A 17,925-nucleotide genomic window follows, 5' to 3' on the forward strand; every position below is an offset into this window, starting at 1 on the left:
AGAAAATTTCTCAACCCTTTATTTTCTTATCCTCCTTTCTTTTCCTTTCTGATCACCGGACTGATGCTGACCGAACATTTTCCTACTGAACTTCAGACAACAGACAACAGGATAGCATAGCAACAGTAACCAAGGGGGGCGGGGCTTAGCGAAGGATCGGTGGCCAAACCATTTGTTGGGGGGGGGGGTTCAATTAGGAAGAAAACAAGAAAACAAGTTAATATACTTAAGTTATATTACATATAATAATATTACACATTACACATATTAATATTAATATTATTAATATGTGTTATGTGTATTAATATTACACATAATATTACAAAATTACATAATATTAGCGAGCTAAAATAATTCATTTCAGTGGGTGACTTGTTCGCTTTACTGGTTTAGTCTGTGGTCTAGTCTCGGTCCGGTCCTGGAGGGGTGCCAGACCATGGACCATTACATACACACACACATATTACATACATTTAGGATACGTCACCTGACCTAACCGTGATGACGTGCCATCCAGAGTGGGCTGCGATTGGCTCCAGCATCCCACGTGACCTCTTCCTCTTAGCTCCTCGTCCACGCCTGTTGACTTGTTTATCATTTTTATGAGTAAATAAATAGGATTAGCCACACGCCGTTAGCTTAGCTAGCTTAAAGTTGGGTTATTTTGAACGGCGTTTCGTGGTTGATATTTCTGTTAAGTTTTCCGTCAGATGACATCAAATGTATGATCAAGTCGGCAAAACGTGTCTTCCTTTCTGGGTTTAGTTATTTTAACCTCACCCATCGACGTAATGTTGATGATATAGACCGATATGTGAAGCAGCTCACCTGTTAGCATGAAACCTGTAATGTAAAGAAGATGGACTCAGACTTTTAACATTTTTGTTTGCTTGTTTCTTTGTTTTTCTTTCTTTTAAGAAAAAGAAAGATTTCATCATGGGTTTTACCCATTTCCTTCTCCTGAGCACTCTGAGCCTTGGCATTTCTGTTCAAGGTGAGTACCAATGCAGATAAACTTGTTTGTTTGTTTTTTTTTTTTTTTTTTGTGGTTTCATGTTAACTATCTGCCTTCAACCCCCCATTCACAGCTCAAAGTTGCTCCAGACCTGTGGGTCGACCAAACATGCAGTTGAAGGGTGACGACATTCTTAAAGACTCTTTTCCTGATGGGTCCACGGCGACATTCGAATGTGCGACAGGTTACCGGTCCGATGGAGGCTCTGGGACCGTTACCTGTACTGCTGGGCAGTGGAGCCTGCCGGAGCTGAGTTGCATCAGTAAATATTTACAATACACACATTGCCATTGAATATCTTTTGAAGGAGTCCTTATGGGATGTCTTTCTTTTCAGAGAAGAATTGTGGTTCTGCTGGAGACGTTACAAATGGAGAGGTTTCTTACCCTGAAGGGAATTTATATGGTGCCAAGCTCACTGTCAAGTGCAATGATGGGTCAGTAGTAAATAATAGCTGATGATTTATGTTCAGTTAGTTTATTGAATACCACTGTGAGTGTCTACCCAGTCAAAAACCCCTTAATTCCTGTTGTCCAGGGTGTTAATAAGATTCCCTTACCATTAGGTGGTGTCGTGTGACATGTACGATCGAACACAGATCATTCTTGAAAACCTTTATTTTTTTTTTTTTCCTCATCTCCAATCAGCTACATGCCTGTTGGTGGCAGTAAGAACATCTTTTGTCGTGATAATGGATGGGGAGGCCGGTTGCCATCTTGTGAAGGTTGTTAATCTTTCTTTTTTTAATGGCACATGACTAATGACAAAACCAAAGACATTCTACAAAAGCCTGTTTTCCTTCTAATAGAACTTATTTACTACAGGTTGGTAGGTTTTCCACCGGAAATGCTCGGCAGGGAACTGGAAAATATCATTCAGGAAAAGCTCCTTTAGCAAGATGTTATTTCAAATTAAGGAGAGCTAATACATGGACTGACCTGACAACTAAGCTAAAAGCTAAACATAGTTATCTTTAAGCTGAAGACATTTTCAAAAGATTACCAGTCATGTAGTCACGTGTAGGGGTCCGGTGGGATGGGGAGTATGGGTGGATTTTTTTCGGACTCAGATATGTGGTTGTATGTTTCAATATGAGTGTGTTTCACATGTATTTTATTTATTTTTTTAATTTTTTTTAAAAGATTATTTTAAAAGACTTCCAAGGAACATGCATTGGAAATGAACATTTGTTATAAATGCTGTGATGGAGTGGATTTGAAATAATTTGCACAGTTCTCTATGCCTGTTGGATCTGTCTATGTCAAATAAACAGTGAATGAATTTGTATTTTGCAGTGACAACTTGTGATCCGCCACCTCCAATTAGCAATGGGCAATTCTTTCCAATGCAAGAAGAACCCTATAGTTATAGACAAAGTCTACTCTACATCTGTGATCACGGTTACACACTAAGTGGAACATCAACAATTGTATGCTCAGGGAATGGCCAGTTTGACCCAAGTCCTCCAAATTGTGTCAGTAAGTGTGCTTTACCTTGTCTTGTTTTTGGGGGCTTCTTCCCTGCTTTCTTTTTTTTTCTCCTTTCTCAACATTGTCTGGTGTAATCTTAGCTGCGATTGACCATCTTACATGCTATGGACAAGGTTCTTTAGGACATCAGTAATCACTTCAAATTTCTTTCCTGCAGAGGTTGTACTTAAAAGATTGTTACATGTTTTTTTTTTTTACTAACTTGCAAGCTTACATTTAGTTCCATTCTATTGGTGTTACCTGAAACTTTTTGGAGGGGGGTGGGTTCAAGTTGTGTTTTTTTTTTTTTTTTTTTTTTTGGTATGTTTTCTCAGACTACAAAGTCCCTTTTCATTCATATTTTACTGGTTTAAAAATTCCTTGATAAGCTTGTAAAAGAAATTTGAAAACCGTCTTTTGGCCAAATCAACTTCACCAAGAATATAGAGGAATATTCCCTTTTCGTATTTAAAGTGTCACACCTTTTGGGCCTCACTTTACTTGATGGTGCAGTACATGTAAGACGTCTCACCGCTTATTTTTCTCAATGTGTACATGTTAAGATATAGCATATATATAGCAAAAACATTCAACAAAAGCCTGTTTTCCTTCTAATAGAACTCATTTACTACAGGTTAGTAGGTTGTCCACCGGAAATGCTCGGCAGGGAACTGCAAAATATCATTCAGGAAAAGCTCCTTTGGCAAAATCTTATTTCAAATTAAGGGGAACTAATACATGGACTGACCCGATGGCTAAGCTAAAAGCTAAACATAGTTATCTTTAAGATGAAGACATTTTCAAAAGATTACCAGTCATGTAGTCACATGTGGTTTCATGTTAACTATCTGCCTTCAACCCCCCATTCACAGCTCAAAGTTGCTCCAGACCTGTGGGTCGACCAAACATGCAGTTGAAGGGTGACGACATTCTTAAAGACTCTTTTCCTGATGGGTCCACGGCGACATTCGAATGTGCGACAGGTTACCGGTCCGATGGAGGCTCTGGGACCGTTACCTGTACTACTGGGCAGTGGAGCCTGCCGGAGCTGAGTTGCAAGGGTAAATATTTGCAATACACACATTGCCATTGAATATCTTTTGAAGGAGTCCTTATGGGATGTCTTTCTTTTCAGGGAAGAGTTGTGGTTCTGCTGGAGAAGTTACAAATGGAGAGGTTTCTTACCCTGAAGGGAATTTATATGGTGCCAAGCTCACTGTCAAGTGCAATGATGGGTCAGTAGTAAATAATAGCTGATGATTTATGTTCAGTTAGTTTATTGAATACCACTGTGAGTGTCTAACCAGTCAAAAACCCCTTAATTCCTGTTGTCCAGGGTGTTAATAAGATTCCCTTACCATTAGGTGGTGTCGTGTGACATGTACGATCAAACACAGATCATTCTTGAAAATCTTTTTTTTTTTCTCATCTCCAATCAGCTACATGCCTGTTGGTGGCAGTAAGAACATCTTTTGTCGTGATAATGGATGGGGAGGCCGGTTGCCATCTTGTGAAGGTTGTTAATCTTTCTTTTTTTAATGGCACATGACTAATGACAAAACCAAAGACATTCTGCAAAAGCCTGTTTTCCTTCTAATAGAACTTATTTACTACAGGTTGGTAGGTTTTCCACCGGAAATGCTCGGCAGGGAACTGGAAAATATCATTCAGGAAAAGCTCCTTTAGCAAGATGTTATTTCAAATTAAGGAGAGCTAATACATGGACTGACCTGACAACTAAGCTAAAAGCTAAACATAGTTATCTTTAAGCTGAAGACATTTTCAAAAGATTACCAGTCATGTAGTCACATGTAGGGGTCCGGTGGGATGGGGAGTATGGGTGGATTTTTTTCGGACTCAGATATGTAGTTGTATGTTTCAATGTGAGTGTGTTTCACATGTATTTTATTTTATTTTATTTTATTTTTTTTTAAAGATTGTTTTAAAAGACTTCCAAGGAACATGCATTGGAAATGAACATTTGTTATAAATGCTGTGATGGAGTGCATTTGAAATAATTTGCACAGTTCTCTATGCCTGTTGGATCTGTCTATGTCAAATAAACAGTGAATGAATTTGTATTTTGCAGTGACAACTTGTGATCCGCCACCTCCAATTAGCAATGGGCAATTCTTTCCAATGCAAGAAGAACCCTATAGTTATAGACAAAGTCTACTCTACATCTGTGATCACGGTTACACACTAAGTGGAACATCAACAATTGTATGCTCAGGGAATGGCCAGTTTGACCCAAGTCCTCCAAATTGTGTCAGTAAGTGTGCTTTACCTTGTTTTGTTTTTGGGGGCTTCTTCCCTGCTTTCTTTTTTTTTTTCTCCTTTCTCAACATTGTCTGGTGTAATCTTAGCTGCGATTGACCATCTTACATGCTATGGACAAGGTTCTTTAGGACATCAGTAATCACTTCAAATTTCTTTCCTGCAGAGGTTGTACTTAAAAGATTGTTACATGTTTTTTTTTTTTTACTAACTTGCAAGCTTACATTTAGTTCCATTCTATTGGTGTTACCTGAAACTTTTTGGAGGGGGGTGGGTTCAAGTTGTGTTTTTTTTTTTTTTTTTGGTATGTTTTCTCAGACTACAAAGTCCCTTTTCATTCATATTTTACTGGTTAAAAATTCCTTGATAAGCCTGTAAAAGAAATTTGAAAACCGTCTTTTGGCCAAATCAACTTCACCAAGAATATAGAGGAATATTCCCTTTTGATATTTAAAGTGTCACACCTTTTGGGCATCACTTTACTTGATGGTGCAGTACATGTAAGACGTCTCACCACTCATTTGTCTCAATGTGTACATGTTAAGATATAGCTTATATGTAGCATAAACATTGTACAAAAGCCTGTTTTCCTTCTAATAGAACTCATTTACTGCAGGTTGGTAGGTTATCCACCGGAAATGCTCGGCAGGGAACTGCAAAATATCATTCAGGAAAAGCTCCTTTGGCAAAATCTTATTTCAAATTAAGGGGAACTAATACATGGACTGACCCGATGGCTAAGCTAAAAGCTAAACATAGTTATCTTTAAGATGAAGACATTTTCAAAAGATTACCAGTCATGTAGTCACGTGTGGTTTCATGTTAACTATCTGCCTTCAACCCCCCATTCACAGCTCAAAGTTGCTCCAGACCTGTGGGTCGACCAAACATGCAGTTGAAGGGTGACGACATTCTTAAAGACTCTTTTCCTGATGGGTCCACGGCGACATTCGAATGTGCGACAGGTTACCGGTCCGATGGAGGCTCTGGGACCGTTACCTGTACTGCTGGGCAGTGGAGCCTGCTGGAGCTGAGTTGCATCAGTAAATATTTGCAATACACACATTGCCATTGAATATCTTTTGAAGGAGTCCTTATGGGATGTCTTTCTTTTCAGGGAGGAGTTGTGGTTCTGCTGGAGAAGTTACAAATGGAGAGGTTTCTTACCCTGAAGGGAATTTATATGGTGCCAAGCTCACTGTCAAGTGCAATGATGGGTCAGTAGTAAATAATAGCTGATGATTTATGTTCAGTTAGTTTATTGAATACCACTGTGAGTGTCTACCCAGTCAAAAACCCCTTAATTCCTGTTGTCCAGGATGTTAATAAGATTCCCTTACCATTAGGTGGTGTCGTGTGACATGTACGATCAAACACAGATCATTCTTGAAAATCTTTTTTCTTTTTTTTCTCATCTCCAATCAGCTACATGCCTGTTGGTGGCAGTAAGAACATCTTTTGTCTTGATAATGGATGGGGAGGCCGGTTGCCATCTTGTGAAGGTTGTTAATCTTTCTTTTTTTTAATGGCACATGACTAATGACAAAACCAAAGACATTCTACAAAAGCCTGTTTTCCTTCTAATAGAACTTATTTACTACAGGTTGGTAGGTTTTCCACCGGAAATGCTCGGCAGGGAACTGCAAAATATCATTCAGGAAAAGCTCCTTTAGCAAGATGTTATTTCAAATTAAGGAGAGCTAATACATGGACTGACCTGACAACTAAGCTAAAAGCTAAACATAGTTATCTTTAAGCTGAAGACATTTTCAAAAGATTACCAGTCATATAGTCACGTGTAGGGGTCCGGTGGGATGGGGAGTATGGGTGGATTTTTTTCGGACTCAGATATGTGGTTGTATGTTTCAATATGAGTGTGTTTCACATGTATTTTATTTATTTTTTTAAATTTTCTTTAAAGATTGTTTTAAAAGACTTCCAAGGAACATGCATTGGAAATGAACATTTGTTATAAATGCTGTGATGGAGTGCATTTGAAATAATTTGCACAGTTCTCTATGCCTGTTGGATCTGTCTATGTCAAATAAACAGTGAATGAATTTGTATTTTGCAGTGACAACTTGTGATCCGCCACCTCCAATTAGCAATGGGCAATTCTTTCCAATGCAAGAAGAACCCTATAGTTATAGACAAAGTCTACTCTACATCTGTGATCACGGTTACACACTAAGTGGAACATCAACAATTGTATGCTCAGGGAATGGCCAGTTTGACCCAAGTCCTCCAAATTGTGTCAGTAAGTGTGCTTTACCTTGTCTTGTTTTTGGGGGCTTCTTCCCTCCTTTCTTTGTTTCTCCTTTCTCAACATTGTCCGGTGTAATCTTAGCTGCAATTGACCATCATACATGCTATGGACAAGGTTCTTTAGGACATCAGTAATCACTTCAAATTTCTTTCCTGCAGAGGTTGTACTTAAAAGATTGTTACATGTTTTGTTTTTTTTTACTAACTTGCAAGCTTACATTTAGTTCCATTCTATTGGTGTTACCTGAAACTTTTTGGAGGGGGGTGGGTTCAAGTTGTGTTTTTTTTTTTTTTTTTTTTGGTATGTTTTCTCAGACTACAAAGTCCCTTTTCATTCATATTTTACTGGTTTAAAAATTCCTTGATAAGCCTGTAAAAGAAAATTGAAAACCGTCTTTTGGCCAAATCAACTTCACCAAGAATATAGAGGAATATTCCCTTTTGATATTTAAATTGTCACACCTTTATGGCCTCACTTTACTTGATGGTGCAGTACATGTAAGACGTGTCACTGCTCGTTTGTCTCAATGTGTACATGTTAAGATATAGCTTATATGTAGCATAAACATTGTACAAAAGCCTGTTTTCCTTCTAATAGAACTCATTTACTACAGGTTAGTAGGTTGTCCACCGGAAATGCTCGGCAGGGAGCTGCAAAATATCATTCAGGAAAAGCTCCTTTGGCAAAATCTTATTTCAAATTAAGGGGAACTAATACATGGACTGACCCGATGGCTAAGCTAAAAGCTAAACATAGTTATCTTTAAGATGAAGACATTTTCAAAAGATTACCAGTCATGTAGTCACGTGTGGTTTCATGTTAACTATCTGCCTTCAACCCCCCATTCACAGCTCAAAGTTGCTCCAGACCTGTGGGTCGACCAAACATGCAGTTGAAGGGTGACGACATTCTTAAAGACTCTTTTCCTGATGGGTCCACGGCGACATTCGAATGTGCGACAGGTTACAGGTCCGATGGAGGCTCTGGGACCGTTACCTGTACTGCTGGGCAGTGGAGCCTGCCGGAGCTGAGTTGCAAGGGTAAATATTTGCAATACACACATTGCCATTGAATATCTTTTGAAGGAGTCCTTATGGGATGTCTTTCTTTTCAGGGAAGAGTTGTGGTTCTGCTGGAGAAGTTACAAATGGAGAGGTTTCTTACCCTGAAGGGAATTTATATGGTGCCAAGCTCACTGTCAAGTGCAATGATGGGTCAGTAGTAAATAATAGCTGATGATTTATGTTCAGTTAGTTTATTGAATACCACTGTGAGTGTCTAACCAGTCAAAAACCCCTTAATTCCTGTTGTCCAGGGTGTTAATAAGATTCCCTTACCATTAGGTGGTGTCGTGTGACATGTACGATCAAACACAGATCATTCTTGAAAATCTTTTTTTTTTTTCTCATCTCCAATCAGCTACATGCCTGTTGGTGGCAGTAAGAACATCTTTTGTCGTGATAATGGATGGGGAGGCCGGTTGCCATCTTGTGAAGGTTGTTAATCTTTCTTTTTTTAATGGCACATGACTAATGACAAAACCAAAGACATTCTGCAAAAGCCTGTTTTCCTTCTAATAGAACTTATTTACTACAGGTTGGTAGGTTTTCCACCGGAAATGCTCGGCAGGGAACTGGAAAATATCATTCAGGAAAAGCTCCTTTAGCAAGATGTTATTTCAAATTAAGGAGAGCTAATACATGGACTGACCTGACAACTAAGCTAAAAGCTAAACATAGTTATCTTTAAGCTGAAGACATTTTCAAAAGATTACCAGTCATGTAGTCACGTGTAGGGGTCCGGTGGGATGGGGAGTATGGGTGGATTTTTTTCGGACTCAGATATGTAGTTGTATGTTTCAATGTGAGTGTGTTTCACATGTATTTTATTTTATTTTATTTTATTTTTTTTAAAGATTGTTTTAAAAGACTTCCAAGGAACATGCATTGGAAATGAACATTTGTTATAAATGATGTGATGGAGTGCATTTGGAATAATTTGCACAGTTCTCTATGCCTGTTGGATCTGTCTATGTCAAATAAACAGTGAATGAATTTGTATTTTGCAGTGACAACTTGTGATCCGCCACCTCCAATTAGCAATGGGCAATTCTTTCCAATGCAAGAAGAACCCTATAGTTATAGACAAAGTCTACTCTACATCTGTGATCACGGTTACACACTAAGTGGAACATCAACAATTGTATGCTCAGAGAATGGCCAGTTTGCCCCAAGTCCTCCAAATTGTGTCAGTAAGTGTGCTTTACCTTGTTTTGTTTTTGGGGGCTTCTTCCCTGCTTTCTTTTTTTTTTTCTCCTTTCTCAACATTGTCTGGTGTAATCTTAGCTGCGATTGACCATCTTACATGCTATGGACAAGGTTCTTTAGGACATCAGTAATCACTTCAAATTTCTTTCCTGCAGAGGTTGTACTTAAAAGATTGTTACATGTTTTTTTTTTTTTACTAACTTGCAAGCTTACATTTAGTTCCATTCTATTGGTGTTACCTGAAACTTTTTGGAGGGGGGTGGGTTCAAGTTGTGTTTTTTTTTTTTTTTTTTTTGGTATGTTTTCTCAGACTACAAAGTCCCATTTCATTCATATTTTACTGGTTAAAAATTCCTTGATAAGCCTGTAAAAGAAATTTGAAAACCGTCTTTTGGCCAAATCAACTTCACCAAGAATATAGAGGAATATTCCCTTTTGATATTTAAAGTGTCACACCTTTTGGGCATCACTTTACTTGATGGTGCAGTACATGTAAGACGTCTCACCACTCATTTGTCTCAATGTGTACATGTTAAGATATAGCTTATATGTAGCATAAACATTGTACAAAAGCCTGTTTTCCTTCTAATAGAACTCATTTACTGCAGGTTGGTAGGTTATCCACCGGAAATGCTCGGCAGGGAACTGCAAAATATCATTCAGGAAAAGCTCCTTTGGCAAAATCTTATTTCAAATTAAGGGGAACTAATACATGGACTGACCCGATGGCTAAGCTAAAAGCTAAACATAGTTATCTTTAAGATGAAGACATTTTCAAAAGATTACCAGTCATGTAGTCACGTGTGGTTTCATGTTAACTATCTGCCTTCAACCCCCCATTCACAGCTCAAAGTTGCTCCAGACCTGTGGGTCGACCAAACATGCAGTTGAAGGGTGACGACATTCTTAAAGACTCTTTTCCTGATGGGTCCACGGCGACATTCGAATGTGCGACAGGTTACCGGTCCGATGGAGGCTCTGGGACCGTTACCTGTACTGCTGGGCAGTGGAGCCTGCTGGAGCTGAGTTGCATCAGTAAATATTTGCAATACACACATTGCCATTGAATATCTTTTGAAGGAGTCCTTATGGGATGTCTTTCTTTTCAGGGAGGAGTTGTGGTTCTGCTGGAGAAGTTACAAATGGAGAGGTTTCTTACCCTGAAGGGAATTTATATGGTGCCAAGCTCACTGTCAAGTGCAATGATGGGTCAGTAGTAAATAATAGCTGATGATTTATGTTCAGTTAGTTTATTGAATACCACTGTGAGTGTCTACCCAGTCAAAAACCCCTTAATTCCTGTTGTCCAGGATGTTAATAAGATTCCCTTACCATTAGGTGGTGTCGTGTGACATGTACGATCAAACACAGATCATTCTTGAAAATCTTTTTTCTTTTTTTTCTCATCTCCAATCAGCTACATGCCTGTTGGTGGCAGTAAGAACATCTTTTGTCTTGATAATGGATGGGGAGGCCGGTTGCCATCTTGTGAAGGTTGTTAATCTTTCTTTTTTTTAATGGCACATGACTAATGACAAAACCAAAGACATTCTACAAAAGCCTGTTTTCCTTCTAATAGAACTTATTTACTACAGGTTGGTAGGTTGTCCACCGGAAATGCTCGGCAGGGAACTGCAAAATATCATTCAGGAAAAGCTCCTTTAGCAAGATGTTATTTCAAATTAAGGAGAGCTAATACATGGACTGACCTGACAACTAAGCTAAAAGCTAAACATAGTTATCTTTAAGCTGAAGACATTTTCAAAAGATTACCAGTCATATAGTCACGTGTAGGGGTCCGGTGGGATGGGGAGTATGGGTGGATTTTTTCGGACTCAGATATGTGGTTGTATGTTTCAATATGAGTGTGTTTCACATGTATTTTATTTATTTTTTTAAATTTTCTTTAAAGATTGTTTTAAAAGACTTCCAAGGAACATGCATTGGAAATGAACATTTGTTATAAATGCTGTGATGGAGTGCATTTGAAATAATTTGCACAGTTCTCTATGCCTGTTGGATCTGTCTATGTCAAATAAACAGTGAATGAATTTGTATTTTGCAGTGACAACTTGTGATCCGCCACCTCCAATTAGCAATGGGCAATTCTTTCCAATGCAAGAAGAACCCTATAGTTATAGACAAAGTCTACTCTACATCTGTGATCACGGTTACACACTAAGTGGAACATCAACAATTGTATGCTCAGGGAATGGCCAGTTTGACCCAAGTCCTCCAAATTGTGTCAGTAAGTGTGCTTTACCTTGTCTTGTTTTTGGGGGCTTCTTCCCTCCTTTCTTTGTTTCTCCTTTCTCAACATTGTCCGGTGTAATCTTAGCTGCGATTGACCATCATACATGCTATGGACAAGGTTCTTTAGGACATCAGTAATCACTTCAAATTTCTTTCCTGCAGAGGTTGTACTTAAAAGATTGTTACATGTTTTTTTTTTTTTACTAACTTGCAAGCTTACATTTAGTTCCATTCTATTGGTGTTACCTGAAACTTTTTGGAGGGGGGTGGGTTCAAGTTGTGTGTTTTTTTTTTTTTTTTTTTTGGTATGTTTTCTCAGACTACAAAGTCCCTTTTCATTCATATTTTACTGGTTTAAAAATTCCTTGATAAGCCTGTAAAAGAAAATTGAAAACCGTCTTTTGGCCAAATCAACTTCACCAAGAATATAGAGGAATATTCCCTTTTGATATTTAAATTGTCACACCTTTATGGCCTCACTTTACTTGATGGTGCAGTACATGTAAGACGTGTCACTGCTCGTTTGTCTCAATGTGTACATGTTAAGATATAGCTTATATGTAGCATAAACATTGTACAAAAGCCTGTTTTCCTTCTAATAGAACTCATTTACTACAGGTTAGTAGGTTGTCCACCGGAAATGCTCGGCAGGGAGCTGCAAAATATCATTCAGGAAAAGCTCCTTTGGCAAAATCTTATTTCAAATTAAGGGGAACTAATACATGGACTGACCCGATGGCTAAGCTAAAAGCTAAACATAGTTATCTTTAAGATGAAGACATTTTCAAAAGATTACCAGTCATGTAGTCACGTGTGGTTTCATGTTAACTATCTGCCTTCAACCCCCCATTCACAGCTCAAAGTTGCTCCAGACCTGTGGGTCGACCAAACATGCAGTTGAAGGGTGACGACATTCTTAAAGACTCTTTTCCTGATGGGTCCACGGCGACATTCGAATGTGCGACAGGTTACCGGTCCGATGGAGGCTCTGGGACCGTTACCTGTACTGCTGGGCAGTGGAGCCTGCCGGAGCTGAGTTGCACGAGTAAATACATTTTATTTTATTATTTTTTCTTTTAAGATTGTTTTAAAAGCCTTCCAAGGAACATGCATTGGAAATGAACAGTAGCTATAAATGCTGTGATGCAGTGCATTTGAAGTATTTTGCACAGTTCTCTATGCCTGTTGGATCTGTCTATGTCAAATAAACATTGAAGGAGTGAATGAATTTGTATTTTGCAGTGACGACTTGTAGTCCACCACCTCCAATTAGCAATGGGCAATTCTTTCCAATGCAAGAAGAACCCTATAGTTATAGACACATTCTACTCTACATCTGTGATCGCGATTACACACTAAATGGAACATCAACAATTGTATGCTCAGAGAATGGCCAGTTTGACCCAAGTCCTCCAAATTGTGTCAGTAAGTGTGCTTTACCTTGTCTTGTTTTTGGGGTCTTCTTCCCTCCTTTCTTTTTTTTTCCTTCCTTTCTCAACATTGTCCGGTGTAATCTTAGCTGCGATTGACCATCTTACATGCTATGGACAAGGTTCTTTAGGACATCAGTAATCACTTCAAATTTCTTTTCCTGCAGAGGTTAACTGTGAGGAACCTGAAATTAAAAATGGGGTCTGGGTTCAGGGTGCTAGACCCCCATATGGACACAAGGCCACAGTGATGTTACAGTGTGACGATGGATTTGTCATGGAAGGAAAGGCTACCCAGATATGTCAAATAAATAGTTCTTGGTCACCTGGACTTCCAACATGTAAACGTAAGTAGCGGATTAGATCACCTCTTAAAAGATTGTTGCATGTTTTGTTTTTTTTTAATTAATCTTTTAATTTTTTGTATTTTGTACTAACTTGCAAACTTAAATTTAATTCCATTCTGTTGATGTTATTGGAAACTTGGAAGGGGGGGTGGTTTCAAGTTGTTTTCTTTTTGTTTGTTTATTTGTTTTCTCAGACTACAAAGTCCCTTTTCATTCATATTTTACTGGTTTAAAAATTCCTTGATAAGCCTGTAAAAGAAATTTGAAAACCGTCTTTTGGCCAAATCAACTTCACCAAGAATATAGAGGAATATTCCCTTTTGATATTTAAAGTGTCACACCTTTTGGGCATCACTTTACTTGATGGTGCAGTACATGTAAGACGTGTCACCGCTCGTTTGTCTCAATGTGTACATGTTAAGATATAGCTTATATGTAGCATAAACATTGTACAAAAGCCTGTTTTCCTTCTAATAGAACTCATTTACTACAGGTTAGTAGGTTGTCCACCGGAAATGCTCGGCAGGGAACTGCAAAATATCATTCAGGAAAAGCTCCTTTGGCAAAATCTTATTTCAAATTAAGGGGAACTAATACATGGACTGACCCGATGGCTAAGCTAAAAGCTAAACATAGTTATCTTTAAGATGAAGACATTTTCAAAAGATTACCAGTCATGTAGTCACGTGTGGTTTCATGTTAACTATCTGCCTTCAACCCCCCATTCACAGCTCAAAGTTGCTCCAGACCTGTGGGTCGACCAACCATGCAGTTGAAGGGTGACGACATTCTTAAAGACTCTTTTCCTGATGGGTCCACGGCGACATTCGAATGTGCGACAGGTTACCGGTCCGATGGAGGCTCTGGGACCGTTACCTGTACTGCTGGGCAGTGGAGCCTGCCGGAGCTGAGTTGCACGAGTGAATACATTTTATTTTATTATTTTTTCTTTTAAGATTGTTTTAAAATCCTTCCAAGGAACATGCATTGGAAATGAACAGTAGCTATAAATGCTGTGATGCAGTGCGTTTGAAATATTTTGCACAGTTCTCTATGCCTGTACGATCTGTCCATGTCAAATAAATATTGAAGGATTGAATGAATTTGTATTTTGCAGTGACGACTTGTAGTCCACCACCTCCAATTAGCAATGGGAAATTCTTTCCAATACAAGAAGAACCCTATAGTTACAGTGACATTCTACTCTACATCTGTGATCGCGATTACACACTAAATGGAACATCAACAATTGTATGCTCAGAGAATGGCCAGTTTGACCCAAGTCCTCCAAATTGTGTCAGTAAGTGTGCTTTACCTTGTCTTGTTTTTGGGGGCTTCTTCCCTCCTTTCTTTGTTTTTTCTCCTTTCTTAACATTGTCTGGTGTAATCTTAGCTGCGATTGACCATCTTACATGCTATGGACAAGGTTCTTTAGGACATCAGTAATCACTTCAAATTTCTTTCCTGCAGAGGTTAACTGTGAGGAACCTGAAATTAAAAATGGGATCTGGGTTCAGGGTGCTAGACCCCCATATGGACACAAGGCCACAGTGATGTTACAGTGTGACGATGGATTTGTCATGGAAGGAAAGGCTACCCAGATATGTCAAATAAATAGTTCTTGGTCACCTGGACTTCCAACATGTAAACGTAAGTAGCGGATTAGATCACCTCTTAAAAGATTGTTGCATGTTTTTTTTTTTTTAAATTCTTTTAATTTTTTGTATTTTGTACTAACTTGCAAACTTAAATTTAATTCCATTCTGTTGATGTTATTGGAAACTTGGAAGGGGGGTGGTTTCAAGTTGTTTTCTTTTTGTTTATTTATTTGTTTTCTCAGACTACAAAGTCCCTTTTCATTCATATTTTACTGGTTTAAAAATTCCTTGATAAGCCTGTAAAAGAAATTTGAAAACCGTCTTTTGGCCAAATCAACTTCACCAAGAATATAGAGGAATATTCCCTTTTGATATTTAAAGTGTCACACCTTTTGGGCCTCACTTTACTTGATGGTGCAGTACATGTAAGACGTGTCACTGCTCGTTTGTCTCAATGTGTACATGTTAAGATATAGCTTATATGTAGCATAAACATTCTACAAAAGCCTGTTTTCCTTCTAATAGAACTTATTTACTACAGGTTGGTAGGTTTTCCACCGGAAATGCTCGGCAGGGAACTGAAAAATATCATCCAGGAAAAGCTCCTTTAGCAAGATGTTATTTCAAATTAAGGGGAGCTAATGCATTGACTCACCTGACAACTAAGCGAAAAATTAAACATAGTTATCTTTAAGCTGAAGACATTTTTATAAATTTGTGTGTGTTTCTCATGTATTTTTTTTTTCTTTTAAAAGCCTTCCAAGGAACATGCATTGGAAATGAACAGTAGCTATAAATGCTGTGATGCAGTGCATTTGAAATATTTTGCACAGTTCTCTATGCCTGTACGATCTGTCCATGTCAAATAAACATTGAAGGAGTGAATGAATTTGTATTTTGCAGTGACCTGTAGTCCACCACCTCCAATTAGCAATGGGCAATTCTCTCCAATGCAAGAAGAACCCTATAACTAGAAAATTCCAGGGAAATTTTGAAGTGCCACGGGACCCGGGGCCCGTCGTCCGTCGCCCGTCGTTCGTTGCCCGTCGCCCCTGACCTGGACGAGCAACCCATGTACCGTCATGCTGTCGAAAGCCTACCTGCTGAAATGTCCGTTCGGAGAACCGATTGAGCTTGATTCACTGAGTGTGTCTGTATATCTGTTTCTGTGTATGTCTGTGTATATGTGTGAGTGTGTCTGTGTATGTCTGTGTAAATGTGTGAGTGCATCTGTATATCTGTCTCTGTGTAAGTCTGTGTAATTGTGAGTGCATCTGTCTATCTGACTGTGTGTATGTCTGTCTATATGTATGAGTGCATCTGTATATCTGCCTCTATTTCTGTCTGTGTATATGTGTGAGTGCGTCTGGATATTTGTCTATGTGTGTGTCTGTGTACATGTGTGAGTGCGTCTGGATATTTGTCTCTGTGTGTGTCTGTGTACATGTGAGTGCGTCTGGATATCTGTCTATGTGTGTGTCTGTGTACATGTGTGAGTGCGTCTGGATATCTGTCTATGTGTGTGTCTGTGTACATGTGTGAGTGCGTCTGTATATCTGTCTCTGTGTGTGTCTGTATATTTGTCTGTGTCTACATCTCTATATCTGTGTGTGTGTCTTTGAGAAGAAATCATTCAAAGTGATGGCCATAGGCCACAGACAGAATGAGATGAGACCAGCATGACAATTGATCTATGATTGTGGAGGAAGCGTAGGAGCTATCATAAAGCCTGTCGTCACAAACAGAGGTCAAAGTCTCGTGACCTTTTTAAACTTTGAATGGACTTTCTGTGACATAGTATGACGAAGCAGTGAGGCTCCAAAGTGAAGTGGGTTTGATCCACAGACCTGAGCTGAGAGAGCTGCGGTCGTCATGGTGATTTGAGAATTCGTTCGGGTCAGAGCTCAGACTCTCCCGAAAACGCTCCGAAAAGTGGCTTTTGACCACGTCCCGAACTACTTCGAATTGCGAGCAAACCGTAGCTCCGGTCCGAAAAACGAAAACACCGTGAAAGACAGAAGAGTCTGGAGATTCCGAAAGTCTTTATTTGATTTGAAAAGTCCTTAAAATGAGCGTGTAGGGACAGTGCGAAGTCAGAGTGAAATTGTTTTTAGTGAAACCTTGATTTGCATGACAGTCAATTGGGCCAAAAACAGGTGTTTCTGACGCTCTGAGCCCTCCAGTTTAAATTTGGTGAGGAGTAGAGCTCTCAAACTTAGATTTTCTGAATCCCAAGACCTGTGTCTACGTTTTGCCAAAAAAAATCTTTTGTCTCCCTTTCACGGTTTGGCCGTGAGCTCGAGTTAAACATGAAAATGTCGGTTACTTTTTCACAGTGCTCTCACTCTACTTAACGAGCGGCTCCACTCTAACTTTTGAGGAAAAAGTGATTCGGACTGCTCCTTTGAGAGGTCGTAGTTCGAAAACCGTACGACTCAGGAGAAAAAGGTTTGATGTTCTGGAAACAGCACAAGATTTCCTCCGTTTTAAAGTTAGAATGACATTTCTAGGTGCACGTATGACTGAGCTACGCGACTGGGAAAATAGGTGAAATTTTGAGGCGATTTTTCGTCGGCTCCCATGCATTCTCTATGGAAAATTTCGGCTGGTTTTTTGGGAATAACTTTGGGAAAAATGGGAATATCGACTACCCAGAACTCAGCACACCATTCCCGACCGAGCCGCACGTTTTGATATATATATTGTTGGGCTCCGTCCAGCGGTACGACCCGCATTAGATGCCGAAAATGTGACGGAATAATAATAAGTAGAAGCCCGTGGCACTAAATTATAGACACATTCTACTCTACAGCTGTGATCGCGATTACCGTAATTTCCGCACTATAAGGCGCACCGCATTATCAGGCGCTACAGTAGAGGCTGGGGTTACGCTACGTTATGCGTTAATGTCCATATTCACAACATGACCAACCTTGTTCAACTGTAAACACACAAAAGAAAACACGTAAAAGCTCACTTTATCAGTTCATTCCTCATCTGCCA

General features: G+C 39.1%; 1 protein-coding gene across 13 annotated transcripts in view; it reads left to right on the top strand.

Moving 5' to 3' along the window:
* LOC115045785 (sushi, von Willebrand factor type A, EGF and pentraxin domain-containing protein 1-like) overlaps nt 1-17,925 on the top strand; it is a 35,083-nt gene that overhangs the window by 2,514 nt on the left and 14,644 nt on the right. For 7 of the 13 annotated variants that reach the window (XM_029505673.1, XM_029505674.1, XM_029505675.1 and 4 more), the window contains exons 2-28: nt 919-994; nt 1,089-1,277; nt 1,352-1,451; nt 1,663-1,739; nt 2,311-2,493; nt 3,357-3,545; nt 3,620-3,719; nt 3,924-4,000; nt 4,574-4,756; nt 5,616-5,804; nt 5,879-5,978; nt 6,187-6,263; nt 6,836-7,018; nt 7,879-8,067; nt 8,142-8,241; nt 8,447-8,523; nt 9,096-9,278; nt 10,141-10,329; nt 10,404-10,503; nt 10,712-10,788; nt 11,360-11,542; nt 12,404-12,592; nt 12,790-12,972; nt 13,145-13,324; nt 14,056-14,244; nt 14,442-14,624; nt 14,795-14,974. In XM_029505673.1, the coding sequence (XP_029361533.1) occupies nt 937-994; nt 1,089-1,277; nt 1,352-1,451; nt 1,663-1,739; nt 2,311-2,493; nt 3,357-3,545; nt 3,620-3,719; nt 3,924-4,000; nt 4,574-4,756; nt 5,616-5,804; nt 5,879-5,978; nt 6,187-6,263; nt 6,836-7,018; nt 7,879-8,067; nt 8,142-8,241; nt 8,447-8,523; nt 9,096-9,278; nt 10,141-10,329; nt 10,404-10,503; nt 10,712-10,788; nt 11,360-11,542; nt 12,404-12,592; nt 12,790-12,972; nt 13,145-13,324; nt 14,056-14,244; nt 14,442-14,624; nt 14,795-14,974 (3,907 nt within the window). In that variant the 5' untranslated portion in view covers nt 919-936. Of the gene's footprint in view, nt 1-918; nt 995-1,088; nt 1,278-1,351; nt 1,452-1,662; nt 1,740-2,310; nt 2,494-3,356; nt 3,546-3,619; nt 3,720-3,923; nt 4,001-4,573; nt 4,757-5,615; nt 5,805-5,878; nt 5,979-6,186; nt 6,264-6,835; nt 7,019-7,878; nt 8,068-8,141; nt 8,242-8,446; nt 8,524-9,095; nt 9,279-10,140; nt 10,330-10,403; nt 10,504-10,711; nt 10,789-11,359; nt 11,543-12,403; nt 12,593-12,789; nt 12,973-13,144; nt 13,325-14,055; nt 14,245-14,441; nt 14,625-14,794; nt 14,975-15,825; nt 15,961-17,925 lie in introns of those variants that run through there. The other 6 variants (XM_029505685.1, XM_029505679.1, XM_029505681.1 and 3 more) reach the window with 6 other exon arrangements.

This window comes from Echeneis naucrates, chromosome 7 (assembly GCF_900963305.1).
Source record: "Echeneis naucrates chromosome 7, fEcheNa1.1, whole genome shotgun sequence".
Taxonomy (NCBI): Eukaryota; Metazoa; Chordata; class Actinopteri; order Carangiformes; family Echeneidae; genus Echeneis; species Echeneis naucrates.